This window comes from Mustela nigripes, chromosome 1, assembly GCF_022355385.1.
Source record: "Mustela nigripes isolate SB6536 chromosome 1, MUSNIG.SB6536, whole genome shotgun sequence".
Taxonomy (NCBI): domain Eukaryota; kingdom Metazoa; phylum Chordata; class Mammalia; order Carnivora; family Mustelidae; genus Mustela; species Mustela nigripes.
The window spans coordinates 40,371,356-40,385,823 of NC_081557.1; the positions used below are offsets into that span (position 1 = coordinate 40,371,356).

The 14,468-nt window shown below is 43.7% G+C and overlaps 1 protein-coding gene across 7 annotated transcripts in view; it reads left to right on the top strand.

Moving 5' to 3' along the window:
- IRAG1 (inositol 1,4,5-triphosphate receptor associated 1) overlaps nucleotides 1-14,468 on the top strand; it is a 127,787-nt gene that overhangs the window by 67,069 nt on the left and 46,250 nt on the right. For 4 of the 7 annotated variants that reach the window (XM_059408246.1, XM_059408262.1, XM_059408287.1 and 1 more), the window contains 6 exons: nucleotides 340-513; nucleotides 1,071-1,148; nucleotides 1,925-1,977; nucleotides 2,168-2,215; nucleotides 3,379-3,996; nucleotides 5,792-5,870. In XM_059408246.1, the coding sequence (XP_059264229.1) occupies nucleotides 340-513; nucleotides 1,071-1,148; nucleotides 1,925-1,977; nucleotides 2,168-2,215; nucleotides 3,379-3,996; nucleotides 5,792-5,870 (1,050 nt within the window). The remainder of the gene's footprint in view (nucleotides 1-339; nucleotides 514-1,070; nucleotides 1,149-1,924; nucleotides 1,978-2,167; nucleotides 2,216-3,378; nucleotides 3,997-5,791; nucleotides 5,871-14,468) is intronic. The other 3 variants (XM_059408254.1, XM_059408270.1, XM_059408277.1) reach the window with 3 other exon arrangements.

The window sequence follows — 14,468 nt, forward strand, 5'->3', positions numbered from 1 at the left end:
GGGAGGGAAGGTGGCCGTGATCTTTGGAGTGCTCTTTATCCACACACCTTAAGCTCTCTAGCTTGTTGAAATAGAGACCAGAAAGAACAACACTCTAGGGAAAGATCGCATGGAGGAGGAGCTCCTGATGGCCTTCCTAATGGCAGAGTTTAGGACAGGACTGGAAACCTAGGTGGCTTCATGACCATTTGTTACAGAGGACCTGCCACAGCCACAGATGACAGACCTGTTGAGGCAGCCCTCAGTGGGCTGAGTTTGCTCTGGGCAGCTTCCCTGGGCTAAGGTGTGAGGGGCCAAGGATTGTGTGGTTCTCGCCCTGAGTTCACCCTCCCGCTGTAGACCCCGCAGGGCACGTTATTGACCTGGTCAATGACCAGCTGCCGGATATCAGCATCTCAGAAGAGGACAAGAAGAAAAACCTGGCACTGCTGGAAGAAGCCAAGTTGGTGAGTGAACGATTCCTGACCCGCCGTGGGAGGAAGTCCAGGAGCGGCCCCGGAGACTCCCTGTCAGGTAGGATATACAGGTGGCTGCCCTGAGCCCCTCCTAGGTGGGGTAGGGGATAGGGAGGGCCAGGATCCAATTGTAGTGGGAGGCCTGCTTCCAAGGGGTGGCCTTTGATTTGCCTGCCCCCAGGCTAGGTGCCAGGAGGACTGATCCTTGTGAAGATCTTGTTAAGAGAGGGTATCTTACCCTATTTCAGAAGCTCTAAAATACTGATCCAACTCTAGCCCAGAAAACACCGCTTTTAATTTTGGGGACCTATTGTGGCTTTCTGTTTCACCAAGAAATGTCAGCCCTTATGATACCCATGAATTTAACATGGATTCCCCATCCCTTAATCCTACATAGAGAGAAATCTCTGTGTGAGGCCCACGTGCACAGGCTCTTGGACCTTCCTGCATGGATGGAGTCCTCCTGTGGTAGTCACATGGCAGTCCAGAATCAGCCCCTAACCTGACAAAGCAGTCCCAGTTCCCAGGGGTCAAAATTGCCCGAAAGGATATCTTTTGTTAGGCTGAAGTCGTAAACCTTCATGAATGCTGGCCAGTTTGTGTCTGTCTCCACAGCTGCTTCCCCGAATCTCAGTCCCGGAGCTTCTCCAAACTCCTCCCAAAGCAACTCGCTTATTGTCTCCACACCACCTGGTGAGGTTCAGTACCAGGTTTCCTGTCCTGGCTTCTCCCTTTGGGTGGCAGCTGAGTCCAACCCCTGGTCCGACCAGGATGCATCCCATCTTGCAGGCTTTCTAGTCAGGACCCCTGTTTGGCCTCCTCCCCAGAGGACTCCCACCTAGGCCTGGTCGGGCTGCCTCTGAGGAGGTAGATGTACTTTCTATTGGGGTTTTGAGCTAGTGTGGGGAAACAGGCCTTGCCCCAGATGAGTCTAGGTAGGTGAGGACAGAGGCAAGGTTGTGGGAAAGGGGCTACAACTGGTGCTTTCTCTGCTAAGAGAGAACTCAGAGAGGGGCTACCCCAGAACTTATTTAAAAGGGTCTCTATTTGAGCCACTCTTTTCTTTTTGGTTTCTTCCCTTTCATTAGACTGTGTACAGGGCCACACCCTTAAACCAGTTCGGAAAGGGGCATGGTGCCAGGGAGAACAGCCTGCCCTTGTCAGAGATGTTGGGCAAACTCGGGCTCTGACCAGGCATCCTGGGTTCAATTCCCAGTGCTGAGACTTCCTGGCTGTATGGCCTTGATTTCCCTCTGCCTCAGTTTCCTCATGTGGTTTCTGTGCTGATTAAATGAGGGCTCCCCATAGAATGTGACATGTGAAATGTACTTAACATGTCAGGCATTACTGACAACCATAGCTGGGGAACCAAGGGAGGGCATTCTGAGGAGGTAGATATGTTTTTGCTAAAGGGACAGCTGATGGTCTGAGGGGCTAGACATCACTCACCAGAGTCTGGACTATTCCAGGTTTGGATGCATGCAGCGACCCACAGTCCCCTTTGCCTGGAGCACCACCACAGGTAACAGGGGTCCTGATTGGGGTTTCTATGCCAACTGGTCTCTCCCCTTATCCCTTAACCCCTGAGAGGCCCTCATGACCCACTGAGATGACAGTGCTGGGAAGGGAAAGCGTCTATACCACTTTGAGGGTATTTAAGAAAAGATATGGTCTCTTTGCATTGCTGTCTGACATGTGTTCACTTTCTCCAGCAGAAGGGGGATGAGGCCGAAGTCTCTTCACCTCACTTTGGCGAGCCTGTGAGTGTGAACTCTATCCTATTTGGGTGATTTGGGTGGGAAACACTGTTCCAAAAGTCTAGGCTAGCCCTGGGAAGTCTTCAAGTGAGTGTGAGTGGAGTGTCATGGCTGGGGAGGCTAGAAGTTTCCTCTGTTCTATGATGACTGGAAGTCTAAAGTATGCGGGGGCTAAGGAGGCAGGATTCACCTTCACTTTAGCCTTATAACCTGGCACCTTCACTAGGGCCACTGGCCATAGACTAGGGGGACTGCTGGGCCCAGGAACAGTCAGACAAGACAGCTGCTTTTGTCACTCTCGTAAAAATTACAGTAAATTTCCAGTTCCTGATTGGGATTCCTCTTGGCAGCAGCCTGGAAAAATCTCATCTTTGCTGATGAGCACTAGGGTCCCACCTCTGCTTAGAGCAAAGTGCTCAAGGTGATGCTGAGGGCAGCATGAAATATAATCTCATCTAGAACTGGGGCTAGGATAGAGTCCTCTGGCAGAGTTTTGCTACTCACACAAGATAGCCATACAAATCCTCCTCACAAAGCAGGTTTCCCTTGAGAAATGAAATAAGAGTCCAGAATCTTAGAACTTCTGAGTGGTAAGATAATCACCTTTGCAAGAATCACCTGATCCAGAGATCCGTAACCGTTTTTAGATCATGGAATTCTCTGCAATATTGCTGAAAGCCATGGTTTCTCTTCCCAGAAAAATACATACCATATGCACACATAAACACACATATACATTTGCAATAGTTTCAGAGGGCTCACAAATCTGATGAGAAATCTGAGTCCCTAAAGAGTTAAGGGCCTTGCCAGGAAGAGTCAAGACTAGAAACTGGGGCAACTGAGTCAAGGCTGAAATTTGTGACTGCCCCCAACCAGTCTACTATTCCGCTGTCTTCCACAGCCCCTAGCCCTTGGGAAGTCCTTGGAAGATTGTGAATGACAGGTCCCCTTGTCCTATCTGTTTTATAGACCTCAGGCTTGCCTGTGCATCCTCCTTTACTGGTTTATATTTGACTGAGAAGCCCTCCCCTTCCACTCAGTGCACACACATACACACAGCCACCTTAGCAGGGTCTGTGGGGACAGAGGCCCCACAGTGGAAGTGGCCCCACCTCTTTCCTCTCCAGCCTGCCTCCAGAGTCCCAGCTCTACCTTGTCTCTTTCAGAATGTCTCCAAAGGGTTAGCTGACCGGAAGCAGAATGACCAGAGGAAAGTGTCTCAGGGCAGGCTGACTCCTCGTTGTCCCACAGTTGAGAAATCCAAAGAGACTGCAATTGACCAGAAGGAAAACTGCGATCCCCTCCAATGCCCTGAGGCCACACCCAAAGGCCCAGCTTCTGGCATAGGCAGTGGTGGGAAAATGGCTCTGAATAGCCCTCAGCCTGGCCCTGCTGAAAATGAGCTGGGAAAGGCACTTCTGAAGACAGCCAAGGAAGGCAACCCTCTGCCTAGAGGTCCAGCCCAGGGCTCTGGAGGGGTGGCTCCCCTGAGCCCCCAGGGAAAAGGTACAGCTGGAGAGCCGACAGGGTCAAAATTTGGCTCAAAAGCAGAGTTGCGGCCCCCTGCTTCCCGGCCACCCCTACAGCGGGGAGTCTCCTGGGACAGCGGTCCTGAAGAATCTGGCCCCCGGCTGCAGAAAGTGCTTGCCAAGCTGCCTTTGGCAGAGGAAGAGAAGCGTTTTTCAGGCAAAGTTGGCAGCAAGTTGGCCAAGGCACCCGGACTCAAAGACTTCCAGATACAAGTGCAGCCAGTACGGATGCAAAAACTGTCTAAGCTCCGTGAGGTAAGTTCCTGGGGGCCAGCTGGGCAGGGTGTGCCCTGGGCTGGAGACCTCTAGGCTGAACTGCTAGGCAGGGCAGCTGTGGCCTGGACTGGGGCCTTATGGGTCCCAAAACTTCCCCATCCTGATAAATCAGGCCCACTGTGCAGCATCTTCTTCATATATGTTTCAGGTGCTTTTACCTCCCTTCCTAGGGTGAGATCAGTGGGATGTACTTGCCACACAAAGTCACATTTTAAGGGGAAGGCAGGTGGACAGATGGGCACATGGGCCCTCAGTACTGGGCTGTGTTTTCCCCTCCAGTCAGAGCTGGCAGCTCATAAACAGGAAGCCCTTGATAGAGTGCCTTGTCATGCCAAGGATGGCATAGATTTTCCCTCTGTCAGGCCCCTGAACTTTCCTTCCTCATGCCTGTTAACCAAAGGCTTCAAGTCCATCTTCAGGTATAATGATGGCTATGAGGGGCTGCTCCCCCTGTGGTGAATTTCTTCCACTGTCCATGATGGCCCCATCTTTCACTGGCCATCAAACCAGGCACAGTAGTCTCTCATGGGGAGACAACCCTACGCAAGGGGTGATTGGGAATATCCAGCAATGTATGGGACCGAGATAGGATGTGAGGGTGAAAAGAGATGAACAGGACAAGGAATTGTTATCCAGTCCCATTTCCCCAGAGGACCAGCCCAGGCCACAGGCCAAGGCAACTGGGACTCCATGGGGTGGGTCCTGGCACCCTCATGGCTAGAACTGGACAAGGTTCCCCTGGTTCCCCTACAGAAGGCATGTGAGCTGGGGAAGGAAAAGAGGCATCTGATAGCAGTCAAGCACAAGTGAGGAGGTTTCTGTGCTAGCAGGGACACATTGCAATGTGTCCTATTCAGAAACCTTTATTCCTATTCAGAAACTTTCCATGATGCTCTGAATTGGAGGCTCCAGGGAGCTGCTAAGGGAACAGGTAAAGGGCCATGGCCAATTGCTTCCATTTGGGCCAGGAGCACCCTCTGCTGGCCCCTCCCTTTTTCTTCTTTATCCGGGGGACAAACCACTCAAGTGGCCCCTGCTACACGGGAGACTGAAAATCCCCTCTTACGCACAAGTCACAGGCGTGAGGAGATCTCTCAAATGTTGGAAGTGCTGGTCTGGTGCTGACTAACCTGTGGTCAGCATCCCCATCTCTCCTGGGCTTCGACTGCCAAGGCCCCAAGCAGCATAGTGGGGCAGCAATTCTCAGGCCTCATTTGTCTGGAGAGTTTAACAACTCTAGGGGTGCCATAACCAGCCCCTGACAAAACTGGGGTAGGAGAGGTCACAACTCCTAGAAATGGGCATTTACTGCCTTGAACAACAGGGCAGGAAGCTCTAGCTAGCTTGAAGCACAGTCATGGGCTCAACAAAATTTCCAGCAGAAGCTCCATACACATCTAGGCGACCATCCTGTCCCCAGAGCCCTGGGCTCTGCTTCTGTTTGTCATATAACTCTCAGCCACAGTGTGGCTGGAGCTCATTTGCCCTGAGGCCCCCAGGCTTACTTAAAAGGCAGACCATGCCAAGGACAATTCTTAACCCAAGAAATGTGGTGCTAATGGTGGGGTTTGGGGCACTTTTATGGGCTGGGAGAGGAGCTGTCTTCCAGGTGCCCTTCATATGTCACCATGTCATGGCTGTCCACCCCCCTTTGAGGCTGCCCCTAGTACCTCCCACATAAGGCTGGGTGGTCACAGAGGCATAAACAGAACCAAGAGAAGAGCTCCGCCTGATGTTATTGTTTGAAATGTTGTTTTCTTCTTCCCCTAAAAAGGAGCACATCCTGATAAGAAATCAGAACTTAGTGGGGCTCAAGCTTCCAGAACTTAGTGAAGCAGCTGAGCAGGAAAAAGGTAGGTGGGGTCCGGGCAGATGCTCTCCTCAGGCCAGGGCTGGATTCATTTCTACCAGATAAAAGAAGGTGAATGTGTAAACTGGAGACTTCTGTCAGGGCTTTGGTCTCAGTGGCGAGTATGGGCCAAACACAGAGGAGGCCCTCAGTAAATATTTGCAGATAAATGAATGAATCAGATCATGTTTCCTGCCCAGAGAACCTCTAAACTTGTCTCCTCCCAACCAGCACCCACTTCCGGACCCTGCCAGCCCTCCCTGAGCCTTGTTAGCACCTAGAAGGCCTGGAAGGGTGACCCAGGCCTCAACTTTTGACACTTCCTTTTCCTCTCACACCCAGGAAGTCACTCAAATAGAACAGTTCCTCTTTTCAAGACATCAGAGTCATCTCTTGCTTTCTAATCTGCTGTCACCACAAAGTCCAGACACCAGCCCTTTCCTCCCTGGCCCTGCAAGTCCCCACCCATCCACCCTGCCAGACTCATCTGGAAAATAAGACTTTGGATCTCCTGCCTCCCTCCTGCCCCCCATCTCCTGGCTCACCTCTTCTCTGGTCAGTCATAGCACAGAAGCCTTCTGCTTAAAGATTGTTGTATGGGCAGGACCAGGGTGCCATCAACTTTGTTGGAAGCCCTGATCTGAAATATAGTTAACTAACAGCTACCTATTCAACATTAACAAGATTCCCAGAAGAAAAATTTCCAACAACTTTTTAAAGTACTAATTAAAGAAAATTAACCATCTTTAGAGGAAAACTTCGGGGAAAAATATGATATATTTTTCTACTTTTAATTTTTATTGTGCTTATTAAAGCAGCTTCAAAACACTAGGAAAAGATTCATCTTAAAATTTGCCCCACAATCCCCTAAATTCTGAAAAAAATATGCAATTTTTATTCTTTCCAGTATTTACCTGCATTTATAATTTTTTTCACAATTGATTTGTATAGCTATATCTTCTTATTTCTACTTTTTAAACTTATTTCATAACTGATTCCATATATTTTGACTTGTCCTGTTGTTTATCATTGAATAGGTGTACCTTTCCACTGATGCATTGACTGCTGGGTATTCCAAATGTTTACAGTTCTCTTAGCTATGATTAACCACCCTGCTCTAAATAACTCTGTACTCATAGTTTTTTTCTTTCTTCCTTCAAGTTATTCCCTTGAACAAATTCTCAGGCTTGAGATTCACTGGGTCAAAGTATAGAAACACTTGCATTTGCCAAATTGCCTCCAGTGTAGACTGCTACCGGCAAAGACAGAGGCATCTTCCTCCTAAGAACTACCAGCACTGGACTTTGCTTTGCTTTCACTCCTTACGGGCCAGAATATATTAAGAATCAGATAATCAATAAATGCCACTTTGTTATTACTTCAACTAATTTGCTAGCAAGCAAGTTCAAATTTAAATATTTTAAATGTTTATTTACTCTGTTTTTTCTTAGTGGGCAGATTAGCTTTGCATTGCTCTACCCAAGTGTCCATATGGGTATTAGGGTTTTTTGTTGGTTTATTTTTTTGTTGGTAATATATGTAAACTCTACAGACATTAACCTTTTACAATATTCTTCTTTTGAAATTTATTTCTAGTTTCATACCATAATGCTTGGAAAAGATGCTTGATGTAATTTCAGTCTTCTTAAATTTATTGAGACTTGTTTTGTTCCTAACATATTATCTATTCTAGAGAATGTTTCATGTGCACTTGAGAAAAATATGTATTCTTTCGCTTTTGGGTGGAATGTTCTGTATATGTTTATATGTTTCTAATAGTCCATCTGGTCTGATACATCATGTAAGGCCAATGCTTCCTCATTGATTTTCTGTCTGGATAATCTCTCCATTGATGAAAGTGGGGTTATTAAAGTCCCTTACAATTATTGCATTGCTGAAAATTTCTCCCTTTCACTCTGTTAATATTTGTTTTATATTTAGATACTCCTATATTGGGTGCATAAATATTTGCAAATGTTACATCCTCTGGTTGAGTTTGTATTTTTCTTAGTACTTTTTCATCCCATCATTTTTTGCTTTTTAACAAGTTTTACTTTAGAGATATTGTGAAGTTTTTTTTTAAGATGTTATTTATTTATTTGACAGACAAAGATCACAAGTAGGCAGAGAGGCAGGCAGAGAGAGGAGGGGAAGCAGTCTGCCTGCTGAGCAGAGAGCCCAATGCAGGGCTCCATCTCAGGACCCTGGACCATGACCTGAGCTGAAGGCAGAGGCTTTAATCCACTGAGCCACCCAGGCGCCCCAAGAAATTGTAAAGTTTTTATGATAATCTTTGCCTATCTTTTCTTTTGAGAAGTCTTCCATTATTTAAATTGCTATAAAAACATTACTTCTCCCTAATTGGGATAGCAAATCTATTTTCTAATAGTTTGATCTATTTATATTTATTTTGCTAATACCTGTGGAATTTATTTTAAGATATAGGTATTTGGAAATTTAAGATCCTTAATAATTTTTTATTAGTATGTATATTCTTATTATTTTGTGGCTTAGACAATCATATACTACATTCTTTTTTATATATACCAAACACTAGTTCTGAGCACCTTATTTTCTTTTATTCTAATCAATACTGACCCATTTTAATTACTGCTGCCTTAAAATATATTGTATTATGTAAGACTACTTCTCTTTCACTATTCATCTTTTTCAGAATATTCTTTTATGTTCTAGATATAAAGATTCAGTGCAAAATAATGGAAAGAACAACTGCACAAAAAGTCAGGAGATCTGAGTTCCTATCTCAGCCCAGGAACCAACTGACTGAGTCTTTTTTTTTTTTTTTTTTAAAGATTTCATTTATTTGACAGAGATCACAAGTAGGCAGAGAGGCAGGCAGAGAGAGAGAAGGAAGCAGGCTCCCCACTGAGCAGAAAGCCCAATGCAGGGCTCGATCCCAGGACCCTGGAATCATGACCTGAGCTGAAGGCAGAGGCTTTAACCCACTGAGCCACCCAGGCACCCCTGATTGAGTCTTTAAATGCATTCTTCAACCTCTGTTCCCTCTTATACGAGCTGACCTCAGAAGGCTCATAGCTCTAAAAAGTAAGATTCTAAGATTCAAGGGTTACAGGTCCTTTTTGGTTTTGCCTCTTAACTACCCATTTCTTTTTTTTTTTTTTTTAAGATTTTATTTATTTATTTGTCAGAGAGAGAGAGCGAGATTGAGCACAAGCAGACAGAGTGGAAGGCAGAGTCTGAGGGAGAAGCAGGCTCCCTGTGGAGCAAGGAGCCCGATGTGGGACTCGATCCCAGGACGCTGGGATCATGACCTGAGCCGAAGGCAGCTGCTTAACCAACTGAGCCACCCAGGTGTCCCTTAACTACCCATTTCTTTAAGTGAGATTTATACCATTCTATACAACATTTTAATTGTGATTGCTCTAAAGCTACACACTGGATTCAGAAGAACTGTCCTAGTGTTGTTTGTTTTATAGTTTATAGACTTTTTTAAATTACTTACTTTGAAAAAATTTAGTTCTCATTCCACATGGTGTGTCCCTCTATAAATCTGGGTTTTCCTTTCTTTTTCCTCTAAAAGATTTGAAGCTCTTTGTATAGGTCTCCTTATCTCTCATTAGGGCACATTCTGTACATTCTTACCTATTCACGAAGAAGACTCTTTTTTTCATTAGATTTTCCTAGTTGACAATCAGTGGCATAGATGAATACTGCATGGTATTATATGTGTTTCTTTTATATGAAGAAATGATACATGGATTACTACAGTGACTAACTAGCACAATTACTATAACTAGAGTGATTACTGCATGCCAGGTACTGGATTAAGCATCTGATAATATTTCACTTAATGCTATCGCAAACCTAGGAGGCAGGCCTTACTCTTCCCTTTTACAGATGAGGAAATTGAAGTCTGGGGAGATTAAGTTCACATGGTTATTAATTGCTGAAGTCAGGATCAGAATCCAGAGGTGACCAAATCCAAAGGCTCTTGACCACTTTGCACAATACTTTTTTCACATTCACAATTTGTTATTTTTATTTTATTGAATTCACTGTCTTGGTTGTATATTTGTGCATATGTGTGTGTGTACTTGTGTATCTGTCCAAGTTTCCTACTTTGGCAACATTCTCTAATACAATAATGGTGATAAGGAGAATACTTGCCTTGTTTCTGTTTTTAATTGAATTGTTTTTGTGCTTTTCTTTGAAGGATCATATTGTGTCTGATTCTTAAATAGATGTACTATTTTAATTTATTATATTATTTAATTACTAAATATTTTATATTCCTAAATAGAAAAAGATATGTAATAAATATGTAGAATATAAAAATACATTATTTCATCATATAGTATACCATTTTATGTATTTTATGTTATTTTATACATATTATATGTTTATATATTTTTATATATAGTGTATTATTTTACATTTTTATTATTTTAAGGAAATAATCTGGTCTTTAAAGCTTCAATATTTATGTTGAATTTTATCAATTTGCTTTGGGCATCTATTGAAGAATTACATAAATTCAGTCATTTAATATAGTAATAATTTTCCAAATTTAGAAATATACCCTTGTGGTCCTGGAATAAAATTCATTTGGTCATGTTGCAATTTCTTTTATGTGTACTACCAAATTTTCTCCATAAGTATTTCTTTTAAGGTATTCTATAACGTTCTAGCATTACTTAAGACAAAATTCTACGTTGCTTTAACATAGAGGCCCAGAAGTATGCTAACCTGCAGGGTAGAGAAGAATGTGTCAGCCTCGAGTAATGATTCTAAGGCAAGCTGTCAGGTTAGCAGGTGGCTCTGCTTCACATAATCATTCAGGGACCTTAGTTTCTTCTCTGCATTTCTATACATTCTCCTAGATGTATCTTTATAGAAATACATAACTTTTGCCATGGGATATTATCTTAGAAGTGGAACTGCTTGATCAAAAGACATTTATATTTAAATACATATACATACTGCCAAATTAACTTATAAAATGTATACCAATTTTGGGGCTCCTGGGTGGCTCAGTCATTAAGCATCTTCCTTCAGCTCAGGTCATGATTCCAGGGATTGAGCCACCCATCGGGCTCCCTGCTCAGCAGGAAGCCTGCTTCTCCCTCTCCCACTCTCCTGGCTTGTGTTTCTCTTTCACTGTCTGTTTCTCTGTCAATTAAATAAATAAAATTTTTAAAAAATATATGCCAATTTAGATATCCACTACATGCCCTCCCTCCCATTTTTCTGTCATTTCTAGGATCTGGGTGGTTAAGAGTTTAAGCTTCAACACTGATTAGCTGCATAGCCTTGGGCAAGTTTCTTAGTCTCTAGATGGCTCAGTTTGCTCATCTATATTATAGGTATAATAATAGTATTATAGTACCTATTTTGTTGGGCTGATATAATTTTTGTATGTGATACTGGTCTTTATTCCAGCAGAAAACTGGCATACATTTTTAATTCCTCTAATCAAGGTTGTGGAACTGTGTCACATGTGGGATGTTGTCCTGTATACTCTACAGTATATGTAGGATGGTGCTGGAGATGTGGTGAGCAGCCACATGTGTTTGATTGATATCTGCAGATTTGGGACTTCCTTTTCCTACATTCTGAACATTCTGAAGCAAAGAGCTTCTTCCCCTCTCATATCTAGCATGAAAGACTCTGGGAGTCTCCGTGAAAGCTAAAGAGGCCAGCTCTTTTTGGGAGCTCTAAATACAACAATGTATATGAGCTCATAGGAAAAACTCGAGTCTCTTATGATAATTGTTGGCTGTCCCTTTGGGAAATGGGAAAGATCCTTATCAGAACATTCTGGAATCTTAAGAACTTTGGCTTTCTTTCAGTTTCTGAGGATTGGGAGGCTCTTTCCTGCTGCATCTGGTCTTTCCAACAATCCAACAAGTTTTCTTCACAGACCATTTGTAGGATGTTTGGGTCCTAATCATTTGCAGGTCATTTCATGCCAAAGATGTGAGGCTGATTGTGGGCTAGTTCCCAGACTGCATGCTGGGAATGCAGAGGTGAAAAAGACTCAGGCTCTGCCTTCAAGAAGAGGGCCTTGTCTTGGCTGTCATTATTACTGGTTCCTTCAGTTACCTCAACAACGTCCATCCCATCTCTCAGCACTCCTAACCTCCTCATCCAACTCAATTCACTGCCTATACTCAGCCAGAGGAAATCTCTGAAATACGCATCTGGTTCAGCATCTTCAGGGCCCTTTATTCAGCTCTTAAGATGAGCACTAAAATCCTTAGTAGGATGTACAAGGCCCTGTGTAATTAACCCCCCTTCCCTTTCCCACATTTTCAATGGCCACTCTCCTCACTCTCAATATCTTGGCCTTCCTTCAGCAACCCACTCCTCCTCCTTGGCTTGGCACAGACACAGAACCTGGAATGTTCTTTCTCTCATCCTCTTTGCCTAATGAACTCTCATTCAGTCTTTTCTGCGCAAATGTCACTTTTCTAGGGAACACTTTTCCAGTACCTCCAGATCCTTCTGTCTTATAAAATCTATCACAATATGAAATGAAATGTTTGATCTAAATGTAATGTAATTAATCTCTGTCCCATGAGGTAACAAGCTCCCAGAGGACAGTAACTTGTCTATTTTGCTCAGCATTATATCCCTAGTTCCTAGCCCATTGTCTGAATCATAGTAAGCACTCAATAAATACTGGATAAATGAATGAGTTCACCTTCACCTTCTAGGAGAGGAAACACAAGGATGAAAACATCACTATAATATATTGTATCAAGACTTTACAATACAGGGCGCCTGGGTGGCTCAGTGGTTTAAGCCGCTGCCTTTGGCTCAGGTCACGATCTCAGGGTCCTGGGATCGAGTCCCATATCGGGCTCTCTGCTCAGCAGGGAGCCTGCTTCCCTCTCTCTCTCTCTGCCTGCCTCTCTCTCCATCTACTTGTGATCTCTGTCAAATAAATAAATTAATTTTAAAAAAAAGACTTTACAATACAAAGTACCTAGGAACACAGGGAAAGAAGCAGCCAGCTCAGTAGGGGTGAGTGAGGGCAGGATTCCAGGAGCAGCTGCTTTGAGCTGAGGAAAAGAAAGGCACTGGAGACAGAAGCAACAGCAGGAGCAAAGACACACATGCATCTTCCAGTTCTCGGCATCCTTCAGGAACAGAAGTAATCCTATGTAAACCAAGTGTGGGTCATGTGTTCTAGAGAGATGAATATGAAGGGTGGAGTATGAGTAGGGAGTAGGGGAAGTGAAGGCTTTGAGGGACAGTTAATGAGTTTGAACTTCATTCAGGACCCCTTGGAAAGCCAGAGAAACCTGCAGATAAGGAAGCATCAGGATCAGAGCTGAATTTGAGAATAATTCTTCTTGACAAATTATGAAAGCTGGCCTGAAATGGGATAGGCTGGAGGCAGGGAGACTGGTAAAAAGGGTATGGAAACAGCATGGTGAGAGGTGATAAGACTGTAGATTGAGATGGACAGGAGGGGCATGTGAATGACAGGTTTGAGAGCTCTCTGGACGTCAGCTTGCCAGGACTTGATGAGGAGACAGGGTAGAGGGGAAGACCAGAAAGACCACCAAATGTGTGTCTGGATGGCCAAGGTGGGTGATGGCATCATAAATGAGGATGGGGAGAACAGGAGGAAGAGCTCACCGGAGGAGAAAGACATCAGGTTTGGATTTGGATATGCTGAATGCTCATGGAGAGCAGCTTGGATGCCACAGTCTGACAGACCTAGTTTTGCATCCCAGTTCTACTACCAATTGGCTGCAACACTGGGAAATCTACTTAACTTAGCTGAGCCTAAGTTTCCTAGAATGCAGAAAATTAGCTTAGCAATATTTATCTTGCAAGGCTATTGTAACAGAAACTACAGCTAACACAAGTTGATGTTTGATAATAGTGGCTGCTGATATTGTTTTCATCATCTTGATCCAAGTGACAACATCTAGGAAGTAGTTGGATATCTGGACATGGAGGTTGAGAGAGATATGGGGAGTCCCTCTAGCTACCCCAGTCTGAGCTCAGAGCCCTCAGATTTCAGGCAGGGAAAAGTCCTCCTTGAGAAGATCAATCTGAGGAGAGTTTATCCCCAACCAATAGCTTTGGCCTTTTGGGGGTCATCCTGAGTCTCAGAGCATCTTTAATCAGAAGCCCCAGAAGTTATTTTTCTAAGTCTTGGAGATTGCCAGAAACAAATGCTTTCATTGGAATGAGCTAATACAAGCAGATATGTTTAAAATAATTCTGTTAAAATGCCTCTTGCATATTATAAAAATATTTAAATAAGAGTGAAAAATGCAAGAAAGTAAATATAGCTTCTAACAAATGCCCTCTTCCCACAAATACAGGGGGAGGAAGGGAAGAAGGAAGAAGATTATGTTAGATTGCTAGATGTACTTATTTTAGATAAAAAGTATGAAAATTTAATTGAACTTGAATTAAAGCAGAGTGAAACTGTAAGAATTGCTGAATTTTGGCATTTTCTTCCTCTAGAAAACAGAGATTAGTTTTTTAAAGTTTAAAATATACATTATGAAATGCATTAAGAGTTTGGAGTCATTGAGTTACTTTTTTTACATTCCATGTTTTAAATTTGGATTATTGACTTCCTACTGAAAAAGCT